This window comes from Piliocolobus tephrosceles, chromosome 5 (assembly GCF_002776525.5).
Source record: "Piliocolobus tephrosceles isolate RC106 chromosome 5, ASM277652v3, whole genome shotgun sequence".
NCBI lineage: Eukaryota > Metazoa > Chordata > Mammalia > Primates > Cercopithecidae > Piliocolobus > Piliocolobus tephrosceles.
The window spans coordinates 35,475,200-35,493,057 of NC_045438.1; the positions used below are offsets into that span (position 1 = coordinate 35,475,200).

General features: G+C 39.1%; 1 protein-coding gene across 3 annotated transcripts in view; it reads right to left on the reverse strand.

The window, feature by feature from the left end:
* MAP3K5 (mitogen-activated protein kinase kinase kinase 5) overlaps nt 1-17,858 on the reverse strand; it is a 244,433-nt gene that overhangs the window by 137,634 nt on the left and 88,941 nt on the right. For all 3 annotated transcript variants that reach the window (XM_023190948.2, XM_023190949.2, XM_023190950.2), the window contains 5 exons: nt 12,304-12,327; nt 5,606-5,799; nt 4,330-4,498; nt 3,063-3,169; nt 1,246-1,416 (listed from right to left, as the gene is read on the reverse strand). In XM_023190948.2, coding sequence (XP_023046716.1) covers nt 1,246-1,416; nt 3,063-3,169; nt 4,330-4,498; nt 5,606-5,799; nt 12,304-12,327 — 665 coding nt within the window. The remainder of the gene's footprint in view (nt 1-1,245; nt 1,417-3,062; nt 3,170-4,329; nt 4,499-5,605; nt 5,800-12,303; nt 12,328-17,858) is intronic.

A 17,858-nucleotide genomic window follows, 5' to 3' on the forward strand; every position in this document is an offset into this window, starting at 1 on the left:
TAAGACTGTACCACTACACTACAGCCTGAGTGATGGAGCAAGACCTTGTCTCAAAAAAGAGAAAGAAATCTTTGCTTATCCAAAAGTCATATATAATTTGTACATTTTATTCTAAAAATATTTTTCTAAAATATTTTCTCATATTTTGGTCTTTAATTCACTTAGATTTCATTTTTTTGTGCATGGCTTAAAATGGGGATAAAACTTTATTTTTCCAAGCAAATAAAGAAATTTTCCCAGTACCATTACTACAGAGTCCATTCTTTCCTTTACAGCTCATGAAGCTGATTCTGTCATAAATCTAGACTCATGTATATCTCAGTCTATTCCAGACTGTCTCTTCTATTCCAGTGCTTTGTTTGTCTATGCCTATAGCCATACTGCAATATCTTGATCATTACAGCTTTATAATGAGTCTTGTTAACTGGTGGAGCAAGTCCTTCCACCTTGTCCTTTTCCAGAATTGCTTTGCCTATTCTCAGTCCTTTATTCTTTCAAATAAATTTTGGAATTGGTTTTTCAAATCACATGAAAACCTCTGCTGGGGGGAATTAAAATCTTTAAAATATCAAGCCTTCTCATCTACAAACTCGGTATATTTTTCCTTTCATTCAGGTCTTTTAAAATGTCTTTATATAAATTTTTCTACAAAATTATATTTTATTTACATTAATTAATTATATACATTTACATACATTAATTATTTAAAATATCTTTTTAAAATTATATTTCCTAAATTATCTTTTCATCTAATTTATTCTTATTTACTCTACCATGTTACATGAATTTTATCAAATTATTTACTAAAGTTATAAACTCTAAGATTGGCCAGGCATGGTGGCTCACACCTGTAATCCCAGGAGGCAGAGGCAGGTGGATCACCGGAGGTCAGGAATTCAAGGCCAGCCTGGCCAACAGAGTAAAACCCATCTCTAATAAAAATACAAAGCTAGCCAGGCATGGTGGCGGGCACCTGTAATTCCAGTTACTTGAGAAGCTTAGGCAGGAGAATTGCTTGAACCTGGGAGGCAGAGGTTGCAGTGAGCTGAGATCACGCCATTGCACTCCAGCCTGAGCAACAGAACAAGACTCCATCTCAAAAATAAAATAAAATAAAATCTAAGGTTTAGTCCATAATACACAATATTATGGATTATAATAATACTTTAACACTCTCATTTGCAAATACTTGTTTATGCTATGGATTTACCAAGTAAGTAGCTCATTTATATACTATATATTTACCAAGAAGCTCCATGGTCTCTGCTTTCAGTGTCTGTGAAATTAGAGTCCAAAAACATATCTTTGTAGATTCGACCAACTAGGCAATACATATCTGAAGCAACTTGTCCTTCACTTTGCACCATGGGAATCATAATATCAAGAGCTTTTGCTCTGTCTCCAGGGAGATTTCTCCTAAGGTAGAAAACATTGTCGTTTCAATATACATTACAGAAGCAATACAGGTCAATTCTTTTTAAAAAGCTCTATTTAACATGCTGATTCACATTAGAGAAATTTGCCAGGATAGAAACAATTAGATTTTGAGAGTTCTCTGTAAACCTCTGTCCTAGGCCTAATTTTTTGATTTATCCCATTGTATGTCTACTGGGTCTAACAAGGATTTCTTTTGAGTTTCTTTGTTGATAATGGTGATGGATTTGTATTTACTCATCCACAATCCTTCCAATTTCCCTGCAGCCTATATGCAGGTTTGAGTTGGTGAAACGAGATTAGAGTTGTATTCTGTGGTTTTGAATAGGGCAGAGTAAGTTAATCCAAGTAGGAACAAAACCCTGACCTTAGGTTTCAATGGCTTTTGCTCCAAAACTTAGCAAACTCATTCACAGACGATATCAAATATCAAATCAAACCCAACAACTGCTTGATTTCTACATGTGACTAACTGATTATCTAAGGAAGTTGTTTTATGTAGCATGTTTTAAAACAGTATGCATAGACAGTTCACAAAACCAGATAAAAACTACATAGAGTTATCATTTCTTGGACCTTGAAAATATTATGCTAAGTGAAAGAGGTCAGTCACAAGGGACCACATACTGTACGATTCCATTTATACGAAATGTCCAGAATAGGCAAATCTGTAAAGACTAGAAGTAGATTCGTGGTTGCCTAGAGTTGGGGATTTGGGAGGGAAATGGAAGGGGGGCTGCTAATGGGTACAGGGTTTCCTTTTCGAGTGATGAAAATGTTTTAAAATTTATTGTTTTAATGAAATGTATTTCTTTTTTGTTTGTTTGGAGACAGAGTCTTGCTCTGTTGCCCAGGCTGGAAGGCAGTGGCATGATCTTGGCTCACTGCAACTTCTGCCTCTCAGGTTCAAGCGATTTTCCTGCCTCAGCCTCCTGAGTAGCCAGAACTACAGGTGCACGCTGCCACACCTGGCTAATTTTTTTGTATTTTAGTAGAGACGGGGTTTCATCGTGTTGCCCAGGCTGGTCTCGAACTCCTGAGCTCAGGCAATCCAACCACCTTGGCCTCTCAAAGTGCTAGGATTGCAGGTGTGAGCCACCACGCCCAGCCTGTGAAATATATTTCAATAAAGCTATTATAAAAAATGTATCATTTCCATTCTCAATTACTACTCTAAATCTTCTGTCCATGAAATTCCTTTTTATCCTTTGTACTAAATATCTAACACTATGTTCACCTAGACATAACCATCCTTATTCTAGTGAAAACTTTTTTGTGAATGACCATCTGGTGTTGAGTGTATTTGCTTAAAGATAACATCATATTCATGTAACTTTTACAATTCTAAAAAATATGAATAGCAAATACAAACTTTGACAGAGCAGAAAAACTGTATATTTAAAGAATTTAAATATACCAACAGTGTGAGACTTTTTTTTACTGAAAAATAAATCAGAAAAAAATAAGAATGTGTGCTTCCTATATTTCACGGGGCTGAAGCAGATATGCTAATATTACATTTTAATAGGGACTTCCTGCAATGCTGCAGTAAACACATTCCCTGTAAAGAAATGCAGGTTACACAATAATATGTTAATGCATTCTGGAAGAGAACTTTTTCTTCTTACCTATTCAGTGCAAATGCATAATGAAACTTCACATGGTGATGGGAGGCCAAATCAAAGGTTGGCAGTTTTTCTAAAGTCTCTACCAGCTTCACAATAGAATCATAGTCCTTTCAAACGAGATGAGAATAGCACAGAATTAAACCATTAGAGAAAATTCTGACAATAACATGTCTTTTGACAACCAGGTATCTGAATTCAAGAAACACATTAAAAAGACATTAGAATCCACAGAACACTTTGAAGAACCTAGAATAAACAGTTTTTGTTTTTCTTCTAAAAGGTTTAGATCATACATATATATAAAAACATTAGAAACACAGTTACCCTGTTGAACAAAAACTAAAAAAGCAAAAGAAACAAAAATACCAAGCATGATAATGCTCTGCTGTCTAAATATGGGTGGTTTATTTCTCCATAGAGCCAGATTCCTGGTATGCAGTGTTCTAACAATTTCAGGGAAATAAAAATGTCAAGGACATGAGGCAATTGGTTGAACTTCTGTTACAAGTAGCAACACAGTTTCATGTCACATGAGTAAGCACTCTAGCCACAGGATCCTATGTGCCACAGCCCTCCATGGATATGAGTCTGTCTTAACCATATGAAGCCTTTACACAGACCTGAAAGGCTAGGAATGGAAAGAAGAAACCAGATGTCACTTAAATTTTACTATTAAAACCTAAGAGCAAATCCCTAACTTGGAGAGGATTTTATTCTACTTACCCTATTTTTAAAATTTTAAGACATGTCAATAAAAATGATATAGCCTGTTAGTGTGTTTTACATTACATATTTTTAAAGTTATTTCTATAAGTAATCAATTACATATCTTTTCCTTCGGGCAAGTTAGATTCAGCACTATCAATTTCAAGCAATACAATTTCAAGGGATTAAAAAGTATGTCCAGAAAGCTCTAAAAATGTCTGCTATTTGCCAAAACAAAGCTTTCACTGACAGGTGTGCCTGAGGCGAACAGTAGAATAGACTGTGTCCACAGGTTCGCTGTGCTAGCAGATTTTTCTTTTTGTTCTTTTGGAGAAAAAAGTCAGGCCTTTACCATACAAGTCTTTCACAATCACTGATGGTTAACTCACATGAGTCTTTTTCATCCATCATAAAATTATAGGATGGAAAGCTTAAGAGAGTCAATAAAAAATTACGTGTAGTAACATGAACTGCTTACCAGCAAACTGAAATTTGAGGTTAATACTCCCTTATCCCTCCAACATGCTACATGACAAAGATTGCACTTTAAACATCTTCTCACCTGGATATCTCTGTAGGAAAGTAACAGATTTATGACAATATCTGCCGTCAAGACTTCAATATTATCTACTCGCTGCCGAATTCTTGCCAACTCAGCTGCCAATTCTTTACCAGTGTATAAATTACGAGCTTTCCTGATATCATTGAGTATAGATTCCCGGAAATACTGGCTGGTAAAAACACACACATTTCAAAGAGTTTGACATTAGAAATGATTTCAATTGAAAGCAATAATTTTAATAAAGAAATGAATGATATTTACAGCAATAGCTATAAAGCATTTGTAGCTTTCAATTCATTCAGATGCCTTTAATAAATATCTTACGTATCTGGCATTATTAAGAAATTTAGCAGCCAATGTATTTCTTTTAATATTCTGCCTTCAGAAAGAATTAAAGGTAAAGGTACTCCATATTAATAAATTTTCCTGCAAAAAAACACTTAAAATGCCAAAACTTTGTTTTCCATTTTACTGTTTCCAGTATAAATTGTTCTAAATAAATTAGATGTACCTATGATTTTTTGTTTGTTTGTTTTTTGTTTTTGTTTGTGAGACAGAGTCTCACTCTGTTGCCCAGGCCAGAGTATACTGGCATGATCCTGGCTCACTGCAACCTCCATCTCCTGGGTTCCAGCAATTATCTTGCCTCAACCTCATGAGTAGCTGGGATTACAGGTGTGTACCACCATGCCAGGCTAATTTTTGTATTTTTCGTAGAGACAGGGTTTTGGCATGTTGGCCAGGCTGGTCTCAAACTCCTGATCTCAAGTGATCTGCCCACCTCGGCCTCCCAAAATGCTAGGATTACAGGCGTGAGTCACTGCACCGGCCATGATGTGTGATTTGAACATAATATAACCTTAACTTTCTGACTCAGCCTATCATTTATTAACATAAATAATTGTTCTTCACTGAAAGAACAATTAGAGTTAAGAGTTAATTAAAGTTAAAGTGTTCTTGCCCTTACACCAAAAGTCCTTGGACATTTATCCTGGTAATGTTTCTGTACTTGCTTTGTATGTATTTTTAGTTCTTCCATCACTATAAAGCAGTTAGTAGACTTTTTAATTTTTTGCTGATTTCAAGTTGTCCTATTGCTGTTCTGTGAATAAAATGTATTATGTGGCATCTATTTTATCTACTTGGAGGATAATAAACATTTTCCCCCTGGTTCTTAGCTGTATACTAATATCTCAAGAGCACCTGATATCATGTACAAATAAAGAAGTAGAATAACACTTCATCATCATCAACAAATGGCATTATTAAACTTTACCTAGAACTTGCTTGTGCCACCTTCAAAAGTTGAATAAAACGATCCACAAGAGGTAAGCAGATGGGTCCAAGAAGCAGCTCAAAGTTCGGTTGCATGAGCTCTGTCAACCCTTTCATGAAGCTGCTGTCACAGCAGTAGACCTTGTTATGTGGCGTTATCATATAAGGAACAAAGGTGTAGTTCCCAGTGCACATCTGTGGAGAGAGGAGGCACCGGGAAGTGGGGAGCTGGCCTGGAGACACAGCACAGATGGTCCCATGTCTTACTCAGTTTCAATAATTCCAAATGCAAAGGGAAATAGAAAAGCCTCATTACTTATTTACGACCTATGACAATGAAAATTTCCCCAATTCCTTTCATTGCTCACTTCAAATAATGAGGACTTCAGATGATACCAAAAAAAGAGTGGAACAGTTTCTATCCATCAATTAAATATTGATTCACCATTTTAAAGGGCAGGGCACTACATTATTGCTGTTGGAAAAAGTAGTTTAAAGCATGGCCTTCAGCCTTCAGGGAACTTATAATTTAGTCACAGGGTGCAGCATACATATATGAAAATGCTACAAGCTCACATTTGAAGGGCTTCCTACATGTAAGGTGATGCTGCAAGTAGATCCTGCTCAAATCCACTCCCTGGGAGGCTGCTCTCTCTCTCTGTCTCCCCACTATTGAAACAACAGGCCCAGAAGTTATCCTTGATGTTTCCATTCCCTTTCCCTTCCATATCCTATCGAAGTCCTATCTGTCCTGACTTCAAAATACAATGCCATATTTGTCCATTTCCCTCCATCTTCTTGGCCAGCAATTTAGTCCACACACCAATGGACCTGGCCCGAGCCACTGCCATCAGCTTTAACTGGTCCCCCTGTTTCCACTCTTGTCTTCTAATTCACTCTCTACTCAGCCATCAGAGTAATCATTCAACACTCCCCCTCAGATCACTTCCCGCAGCTGCTTAAAGCCCCATCTCTTGCTCTTGGGAGGAAGAAGAAACTGCAATGCAATGTACAAGGGCCTGACTATGCAGATCCTGCCCCTCTCTAACCTCAGCCCTGCCACTCTCCCCTCGCCCACTACAACCTGGGCTCACTGACCTTCTCTTGGTTCCTGGATGATGCCCAAGTGAGGATAAACTGGTGCAAACAAAAGCAGAGCAGGGATGAAAGTGGAAAGTGAGTTGGATACCCTGAGTAAGCAAATATGACTAGAGCTTGGAGCTCAGGGAAGGGAACTAAATGCAAAGGTAAGGATGTTAGACTGTACATTCTGGGAAATGCAGAATCATAGAAGGATCCACAGAGGGAAAGAAAACACAATCAGCCGAGTGCGATGGCTCACGCCTGTAATCCCAACACTTTGGCAAGCCAAGATGGGCAGATTGCTTGAAGCTAGGATTTCAAGATCAGCCTGGCCAATATGGTGAAACCCCATCTCTACTAAAAATACAAAAATCAGCCAGGTGTGGTGGTGCACACCTGTAATCCCAGCTACTCAGGAGGCTGAGGTGAGAGAATCGTTTGCAGTGAGCCGAGATTGCACCATTGCACTCCAGCCTGGGTGACAGAGCGAGACTCTGTCAAGAAGAACAAACAAATGAACAAACGAAAGAAGGAAAGAGAGAGAGAGAGAAAAGAGGGAGGGAGGAGGGAGGGATGGAGAACTGTGCATTTTCACAACGCACAATCAAAATGCACAAATCAAATGCACAAATCAAAATACACAATCAAAACTGTGCATTTTGGCAGCCTGGGCAGGTAACAAGATGCACTAAAGGAAAGAGAAACAAGGTTTGAAGAGATGAGGCAGGAAGCTACACAGCATGACCAGGTCAGCAGAGGTGGGGATAGAGAAACAGACACATGCTCGACTGAAGGAGGAATCAGCTGGATCTGGTAACTGATAACACAACCTGAGAAAGGGTAAGGCATCAAAGGCAACTCTGCAGTCCTAAGGGGGACCGCCTATACAGAGTGGTATCATTAACAGAAAGCAAGAAGTCAGAAAGCAGAACCAGACTAAGTTATTTATGAACACATGACTCTTCGAGACACTTGTGTATCAGGTAATTAATCAAAGAATCTGAATTCTAGTTAAAATATGAGAAGAACTTCAAAAGGTTGAGATTTGCATTTGGTGGGATGGGGTGAAATATTCACTCTTAAAGAGGTTGGGATTGAGGTGAGGCATGACACCTAATGTGAAAATGTCCAAAAGAGAGCTAGAAATATGTGATTGAAACATAAAATAGTTTCAAGCCAAAATACAGACCTGAGAATTACTGGATATGGTAGAATCAAAAGAAGTGGGAGAGACCTCCATGAGAAAAATCATAGAAAAAGGCAGAGGCTGAGAACTAGAGAGAGAGATGTGGGAAACCCGACTACTGCTATCATGCGGAACAAAAAAAGTCCAGGTTATCCATTCCTAGCCATATTAGCATACGGAGAATAATACAGCATTTCTCTTACCCTTAGCACTTAAGTAATAAGTACAAACATGTATTCACCATGTACGTGTGTCTGGGTATGAATAGTCATAAGTCAGTGGGTCACAACCTACAAAGAAGCTGCTGTGGCCTTCATTTTAAAAGTGAGGAGATAGGTAAGGCTTAGAGAGATCCTACAGTTGGTCTGTGACATGTTTGGCACTCCAGCCCAAGGACCTCTTTCTCTAGAGGGCATGTCCTTCCCACTAGGGGGATATGCACCCTCCTGAGTGGCCTTTACAGCAGACATACCTGCTCTCTAACCTTCTGTCACTTTCTGTGGGAACTCTGCATGAGCCAAATGACTGTTCACAGAAAACAGACAAGAAATGCCAAATGCCCTTATGACCAGACTTAATTATTTATGACCATATTATCCTTGAAGGCTGCTTCTTGTATGTCAGGTAATGAAGCAGAAACCAAACCTCACTTCCAGTTAAAGCATGAGAAGAACTTCCAGAGAGTGAGATTTGATTTGAAAATCAAGTATGCTAAATTGTTCCTGTCTCAAGTTCTCCTCCATGGAACAATAATTAGAAGAGGAAACAATAATTGGAAAAGGGAAAGTGAACATGTCCTGCTTCTAAAATGTTACCAAGATCCCACAGCACATCCGCCCAATTTAATCCTTTTACCCAAGCTACTGCTGAAGCAGAAAAGAAAGGCAAGGATACCAAAGAGGCTGCTTTCCAAAGCATCTAAAGCTTCAACTATGCGAATTGTTCTAAAAGAACGACAGAATCAAACACTATTGCAGATAAGCACCATAACTCAAAATTACAAACGGAAATTATCTGAATCCTCCAAGTCACAAAATGAGAACAAAGAGCCAAAAAGCCAATAAAGCAGAAAAGTGGTATCAGAGTTTTAGCTGCTGGATAAAATTATGTATCCTCAGAAGCCTTAATACTACATATATTAGTTTATCAGACATTATTATTGAAATACGGGCAATGGGGAATACTGCACCTGTGTAAAACTAATTCTGGGGGAGAATGACTATCAGATGTCTGGGTGTGTGTTAGGCAGAGGAGAGGTAAAGTGGTAGTAATGAGTACGCAAACAGTAGAGAAAAGCAGTTCCTGAAACAAACCCCATGGTATAAGGCTTCAGAATCTTTGCTGAAAATACCTAGGCATGCTAAGGGTTTTCCCAAGTTCTAGGCTTCAATGCATTCTTTGGAGTTTCTTTCCCATGTTTCTAAGGCAATCATTTTTTTTTTCAACTTCCCACTGCCAATGTCAGGAAACAAGGGGGGTGATAAGCTGCAGAAGCCACATGGCTACAACTGGGCCTGAGCTAAGAGACAGCCCAGTGAGTATGCAGTGGGGGAAAAGCTGTGTGACACTGTGTTTTTCAAAAAGATACAACTGCCCAAAAAAGCACTTTTGCAAAATGATGAAAATTAATAGTATGGGAACATTTATTTCCCAAGTTGGCTCACATGTAACTTAGAAATGTTATTTCTGTATTTGCTGTGTGCAGACTGCCACCAAACCCATAGTTTGAAATAGCTGATAACCCAAAGTAAGTAAAAAAAAATCCGATGTGATCAAGAATAGACACCTGAAGTGGAACAATTGCCTTTTATTAATAAAGTACTCAATCTAAAATATTTAAACTTGCTTCAAAGACCTTGTTCCCTTAAATTTCAAAACACTGAGGCATGGTCATAAAATGACAACACAAGCTATAAAATCCCACAGCTCAAAATCTAGTCTTATTCTAATTCATAATTCATTTTTCTTGTCGTTGTTGTTGTTATTCTAATTATAATTCATTTTTGTTGTTGTTGTTGTTGTTGTTGTTGTTGTTTTTGAGACAGAGTCTGGCTCTGTTGCCTAGGCTGGAGCGCGATGACGTGATCTCGGTTCACTGCAGCCTGCACCTCCCGGGTACAAGTGATTCTCATGCCTCAGCCTCTCAAGTAACTGGGATTACAGGCATGTACCACCAAACCCGGCTAATTGTTGTATTTTTAGTAGAGATGGGGTTTCACCATATTGGCCAGACTGGTCTCGAACTCCTGGCCTCAAATGATCCACCTGTCTCGGCCTCCCAAAGGGCTGGGATTACAGGCGTGAGCCACTGCCCTGGCCCCTAATTAATTTTTTTCACCATTTAAAAAAAAACACAAAAATACTCCAATTCTGTTTTTCAATTTTTAGAAACTACATAAAGGTAAACAGAAGTGTGTGTTGAAAATGAAATGAGCTTCTGGAAAGAAAAGCTCTCAGCATTCAAATGTATTGAAATAGATGCTTGAAATATTCAGCTTTTTATAAGAACATTCAGCACCTGAAATGCAACAGCTCTCTCTCAAGTCAGGGGGCAACTTCTTCACAATGTACAATATTTGGTCTTTTTATCAACCTGCTTCTCCACAAGTCCAGGCTGGGCTAGGCAGGACGGTCTTCCTTCTGCCATTCCGGTCTCAGGGAGTGCTACCTTCTCTGAAAGACACTGACGTAATGGCTACCCTCTCTTTAGCACATCACCTTACGTTCATTTTCTAATTTGTCTGCTTCTTTGTTTGCTGATTTTCTACCAATTAGACTGTCTACACAACAGTTACACATGTGCTTGTTTCCACTTCCAGCCTCCGCCGTGAGAACCCTGAGGCACCAAGCCCAAAGCCTGGCATCAGTGCATGTCCAATCAATATTTGTTAAAAAAAAAAAAAAAAAGTGTGAGATAAATTAAACAGTTTAACACCTTTAACAAATTAAACAATATTTAAAAACAGTGCATTAAAACATGAAGCAACAATTGCTCATTTCCTGTTGAGATAGGGAGGATACGAGTTTATAATAGCAGCATTATTTATGCTGAAATATGTGTCTGCCCCGGTTAAATCTTAAGCATAAGTTTTAAAATTACTTCAGAGTTGTATAATCATTACTAAAAAAAAAAGTTTTAAAATTTCTGATTTAAGGAGAAATGACCAATTGTACTATTAATTTTGTCATCTTAAATCAAATCTTGTGCAGGCTTTTATAACATATTGTGTATTATCTTCACTCCAAGTTGCAGAAGTACATTCTTTAAGGTTTTTAAATACTGGCTTACTTTCTGAAATAAATGTACAACCACTGGCCACAACCGTTGGCCTAACAAGGCTGTTTCCACTTTATATTATAATTCTTCTTCACGCAGCATTTTTTAAATTTAAAATTTACTTTTCTCATTTTTTCACATTTGTTTAATTCTGTGTGGAAGGTAGGAATTCTGTAGTGTGGTCTCAGAGGCAGACTACAATACTTAGGAACTTAAATCAATCTCTTGAAGTAGAAGACAGATAATAGATATGTCTATATCAGTGTACATTAATTATATTATATTGAGCTAGCTAGCTCTCAATATAAGCTATCAGTATTGTTATTCCTATACCTTTCCATGATTACAGACACTGGAGAGATGATCTTGAAAAGCCTGTCGTATCAAGGCTTCACTGAGGTTGGTGAATCATGATTTAGAAAAGGGAAAAGGGAACAGTATATTGGAAAGCATGGCATGAATGTTGCCATGGAAACTTACTACAGACACATATATACACACATATGTGTATCTCTGTGTGGATATAGGTTGCTTTAGAGCCACTCATAATTCCACAACACTGAATATACTATAAAACATTTTCTTTTTTATTTATTTATTTATTTATTTTGAGACACAGTCTCATTCTGTCACCCAGGCTGGAGTGCAGTGGTATGATCTTGGCTCACTGCAACCTCCGCCTCCCGCATTCAAGCAATTCTCCTGCCTCAGCCTCCTGAGTAGCTGGGATTACAGGAGCATGCCACCATGCCTGGCTAATTTTTGTATTTTTAGTAGAGATGGGGTTTCACCATGTTGGCCAGGCTGTTCTTGAACTCCTGACCACAGGTGATCTGCCTGCCTCGGCCTTCCAAAGTGCTGGGATTACAGGCATGAGCCATCATGTCTGGCCTGAATATACTATGAAACATTTTCTTCCAAAACTTAATTATATACAGAAAAAGACAGTTATCAGTGTCATCTCTCATTATGAAAAATAAAGTTTCACTACAATGAAGTACTTAGATAATCATGTTTATATTGACACATCAGAAAATCTAAAGAGGAGTAACAGAGAGAGAAATTAATAATTTGTGATTTTAAAAATACTGAAGATTAGTTAATGGAAAAGAAAATATTTTTAAAACTCTGGAAGGCTAAATAAAGTACTCACAGTATTCTTCTGGCAAATGAGTTCCTGAAAAACAAGAAAAAGATATACCACAAGTTAATATAAAACTGAATAATTCAACAACATTTATTGAACTATGTGGGAAAATTAGTATTAACAATGATATTAGCAATTAGAAATTTCAGGAAGTGTAGATTCCGTTCCTGCATCTGAAAAGTTTTCTATCTATCTATCTATCTATCTATCTATCTACTTATTTTAGAGAAAGAATCTGGCTCTGTCACCCAGGCTAGAGTACAATGGCACAATCATAGCTCACTACAGCCATGAGCTCCTGGGCTCAGGTGATCCTCCCACCTCAGCCTCCCAAGTAGCTAGGACTACAGGCCTACAGGTGCATGCCACCACATCCAGCTAATTTTAGTCATTGTTTTTGTAGAGACAAGATCTCACTATGTTGCTCAGGTTGGTCTCAAACTCCTGGCCTCAAGCAATTCTCCCACTCTGGCCTCACAAAATGCTGGGATTACAGGTATGAGCCACCATGCCCAGCCAAAAAGTTTACAATCTGTGGAGGAGACAGGAGAATACAAAAGTATTGTCTGTGGTTTAAAAAACAAAATAAAACAAAAAAAACAGCATAAATATGTAAAATCCCCAAACTGAATAACCTAAAAATAATTTCTGCACATTAACCGATCAGCCACCATCTCTTTGGGAAGAGGTTAAAATGAGTTTGCTTTCCCTAAGCACAATCTCTCTCGCACTCTGGGAGGGGAAAAAGCAGTGTGTTACATCCTGAGCAGCTAGAAGTAAAGGGTATTGGCCACCGGCAAATCCACACACAGATGATCAGGACATCTGACAAAAAATAGTCATAATTTGTGTATTTTTCATTAAGAAATATAATGGGATAAGTGGCCGAGCACAGTGGCTCATGCCTGTAATCCCAGCACTTTGGGAGGCAGAGACAGGTGGATCACCTGAGGTCATGAGCTCGAGACCAGCCTGGCCAACATGGTGAAACCCTATCTCTACTAAAAATACAAAAATTAGCCAGGCATGGTGGCATATGACTGCATGACTATAATCCCAGCTACTTGGGAGGCTGATGCAGGAGAATCACTTGAACCTGAGAGGCGGAGGCTGCAGTGAGCTGAGATCGCGCCACTGCACTCCAACCTGGGTGACTGAGACTCCTCAAAAAAATAAAAAATAAAAAGGAATGGGATAAATACACAGTGTGTGGGCAGTGTGCCTATCTTCTAGGTTGTGAAGAGTGAGTGAGATTATACAAATAATATAGCTATACAGTGCCTGACACGTAAAAGCTCTCAATATAAGCTAACGATCGGTATTGTTATTCCTATACCTCACCATGACTACAGACACTGGAGAGATGATCTAGAAAAGCCTGTTGTATCAAAGCTTCACTGAGGTTGGGGAAACATGATTTAGAAAAGGGAAAAGGGAACAGCATATTGGAAAGGATGGCATGAATGTTGCCATGGAAACAGAAATTGTAAGGCATTTGTGGAGCCTCAAGGGCGAGTCCATCTGGCTGAGGCAAGGAGCCAGATCTGGGAGGGAAGAGTATGGCCAGGCCAGGCCCAGCTGAGTGGCCATCATCTTCAGCCCAGAACCAGGATGCTGAATCCACATGGGGCAAAGAAGAACCAACGAGGGCTTTCATGCAAAGGAGCATGTAAGATTTTTGAATGTTTAAGGATAGCAGATGAGAAAACAAAAACTGACAGACGAAAGAATTACACTGGGTAGTTGTGAGGGCCATGAAGATGTATACAAGATACTAAAAATGCCTGGTGCCGTGGCTCACACCTGTAAATCTCAGTGCTTTGGGAGGCTGAGGCCAGAAGATCACTTGAGACTAGGAGTTTGAGGCCAGCCTAGGGAACATGATGAGACTCTGTCTCTAGAAAACATTTGAAAATTAGCTGGGTGTAGTGGCACACAACTCACACCTATAGACCAAGCTACTCGGGAGGCTGGGGCAGGAGGATTACTTAAACCCTAAAGATGGAGGCTGCAGTGAGCTGTGACTGTGCCACTGCACTCCAGCTTGGGCAACAGAACAAGATCCTGGTTCAAAAAAAAAAAAAAAAATGACTAAAAGATATTCTTCAATACCTCACAATGTTGCTGATAAAAAAGGACACGTACACATTTAACATTGAAACATTTATGTAAGTCTGGATGGACATTTGTGTATACACACGCTTGCTAAAAGAAAAAAGAATGACACAGACAGCAAGAGCTATGCTTTATCAGAGAAAGATGTTCCTGTAGATTGAGAAAGCCTGGGAAGCTCAGCAGAGAAGGTGGAACTCAAGCTGAGCTGTGAAGGACAGACACGACCTCCAAAGGCAAAGCCCGAAGGTGGGGATCCAGACCAGAGAGCTAGGTAAAGCAAAGGCCCATTTGACGAACAATAAATGTTATCGAAGGGAGCTAAAGAAGACAGTTCACTTGGGGACCTATGGAAGAGTGAATTAAAGAGGAACTTGGGTGGGGAGCAGGGGGAAGGAAGAAAACCTTGAATGTAGTCATTTGGCTAATGCAGAAAATTCATTTTGACACACACAAAAAGGAGAATCAGAAAGCTATTTGGAGCCTTACTGAAGAAGGCTTTGAATGCTCCAATAAAGTACTCTGCTCTGTGAGCACCTGGCAGTCAACGTGTTTTTTAAGTTGAGTGATATGTTCAAAGAAGTATCAGCACATATTGGGGCACCATTTTTAATAGTAAAAGCTGAGAACAACATAAATGGCCATCACCTAAAAACTAGTTGAATAAATTATAGTACCTCCATACACTGGAATACATTACAACCAAACAAACAATGAAGAACTTATTGAAGTGACAGAGCAGGATCTCCCAGATCTGCTAAGTAAAAAAAGCAAAGTAGAGCACAGTTTTTTATCCTATGCTCCTATCTATGTACAAAAGAGAGAAAAATGAAATTCTAATTTATAAATTCATAAAATCTCTCTGGCAGGATGTATAAAAACTAATAACAGTAGTTGCCAATGGAGTTGGTTGGCTGACTAGGGGATAAAGGTAAAAGAATAAATGTTCACTATATATCCTTTTGTACTTTTAAATGTTTGTAGCAAGTGAATGTATTACCTTAAAAGGACAACTAAATAAAAGGTAAACCTTGTTAAAGTTTTACGCAGACTAATTTGATGATGGTACTTAGTATTAATTATTATTTTTTTAATTTTTTGAGACAGGATCTGACTCTGTTACCCAGGCTGGAGTGCAGTGGTGTGATCATGGCTCACTGCAGCCTGAACTTCCCAGGCTCCAGCAATCCTCCCACCTCACCCTCCCAAGTAGCTGGGACCACAGGTATGTGCCACCACACCTGGTTAATGTTTGTTTTTTTGGTAGAGATGGGGTTTCACCATGTTTCCCAAGCTGGTTTCTAATATCTGGGCTCAAGCGATCCTCCTGCCTCAGCCTCCCAAAGTGCTAGGATTACAGGTGTGAGCCACCGTGCCTGGCCAGTCAGTACTTAGTATTTGATAAAGAAAAGCATTTAAGTGGCTATTGAAAAAGTCTGGAGACATCATAATAAGTGCTTAGTCAATGGGAGTGCCCCAGGAATGGAAATCAAAGGACAGATGAGTGGCATTTTAGAGGAAGGTTGAAAACGGCTTTTCCTGCAGGTGTTTCAAATAATTAATATCACACACACATAGAAATGGCTCATGAACAAGGAAGTTGAAAAATGGTGGATAATCACAAAGCCAGGAACACAGTACGCAGAATTTTTCAAACTTGATTTAGGGAGCATCTCTCCAGAGTAGCAAACCATACGCTTGCAAATATGGCTCTCGCTTGATAGAATATCCTTCTCTCTTCCCCTCTAAGTAACAAGGAAATGCCCTCTCCATCCTCTCTGCGCAGCATCCTCTGTGCAATGTATAAGAAACCTGTCCTCTGGGAAGCTGGCCTTCACTGTGTTCTGTGACACCTATCTTCCCAACAGAAGTGGATTATGTCTTCATCTGTGCTGCCATTAACCCTCATACAGATCTCCTTGATAGCACTTCACTTACTATATTGCACATTTTTGTTCCTAGGATTCTCTCACCCTACATCATGACTTCCTGGGGCCAAAGACCATGTATTTTATTCATATTTGTATCTTGACTGATGGTCTAGCAAATGTCATGACATATATCAGGTATCACAAAAGCATGAATAAATGAATAAATTAATGAATGTATAAAATATTGGACTATGAATTAGGGGTAGATATGTGCAAGATATGGCTCTGCTCCCAGTTAGCCATTTCACTTTTCTCTCATGTGACACTAAGAGAGTTGGACTAAGCGATTGCTAGTCTCTTCCAACGCTGTGTTCATCATTTGCTTTTGCCTAAAGGGCTCCCATGGTCAGTGTTGTCCTTGTGCTGCTAGAAGGAGAGATGCCCTCATGCTCCCCCAGCATACGAGATATTCTACCCTTGACTCTGTTTTTGATGCACCAGGCACAGAAATGCAAGTGGCAGGGAAGGGAGCAGTGGTGAGTACTGAGTGAGCAGAAGGCTCTATAGAAAAGCAAATGGCCACTACTGGCTTAGTGCCAATATGTTATGTCTTCCTTATGAATTGCTCATTGAAATAATAACCCTCTTACATGTCTCCTCTGGCTTCCTGTCAGATTATGCATACATTATAAAGCATGCATTTCAGATTATGCTTGCAGATTGTGCCTGCAAATTACAAAACTCTATTAAAATCATTCCTGAGCCAGATGGTGGTGTGCACCTGTAGTCCCAGCTACTCAAGAGGCTGACACAGGAGGGCTGCTTGAGACCAGGAGTTTGAGGCTGCAGGGAGCTATGATTGCACCACTGCACTCCAGCCTGGGTGACAAGAGAGTCCCGTCTCTTAAAAAGAGAAAGAAAAATCATTCGTATAACATCTGAATTCTCGTTAGCTATTGCTTATGCTTTGTAGAAGCTAAAGCTGAAGGAGACAGAGTTTATTCACAGTTTATCATGTAACTTTAAAGGAGGCATCAACTTTAACGGAGCAAAGGTACTGTCTGTGCATTTAACTTAATTCAAATAAATAACAAATAAGACCTTGAAAGTTATCTAGAGCAGAGAATGCTTAATTTGTATTAAATCCACTAAAAAGGGGTGGGAAGGAAAGGGAATAAATTTAAGACATAACTGCTCTATTTCATATCAGCTCACGGAAATTTTCATCTCAAGTACCTATGAATAAGAAGATAAAATCAATATAAACTCCAGTTCCTTACCAGTGGCACATTTCTGAAGATGCATTATCCCACTACAACTCTGCACTTGTCTGAGGTCTTTAGGGGGTTTTTGGTCAGTGTAGCCCTGGCTATACCAGAAACATCCAAAAACATTTTTTTCCTGATTTTCTGGTATTGGTTGATAACCAAGTAAGGGAAGCAAGACAAAAGAAACAATCTAGTCCAGGGCTTATTTGAAGGCAAATACTAACTTTTGATAGCTCTCTGGGACAATGTTTGAAAAGGCCACCTCAGGGATAACTAAATGGAGTATTTCCACCACTAGAAAGTTTTTGTG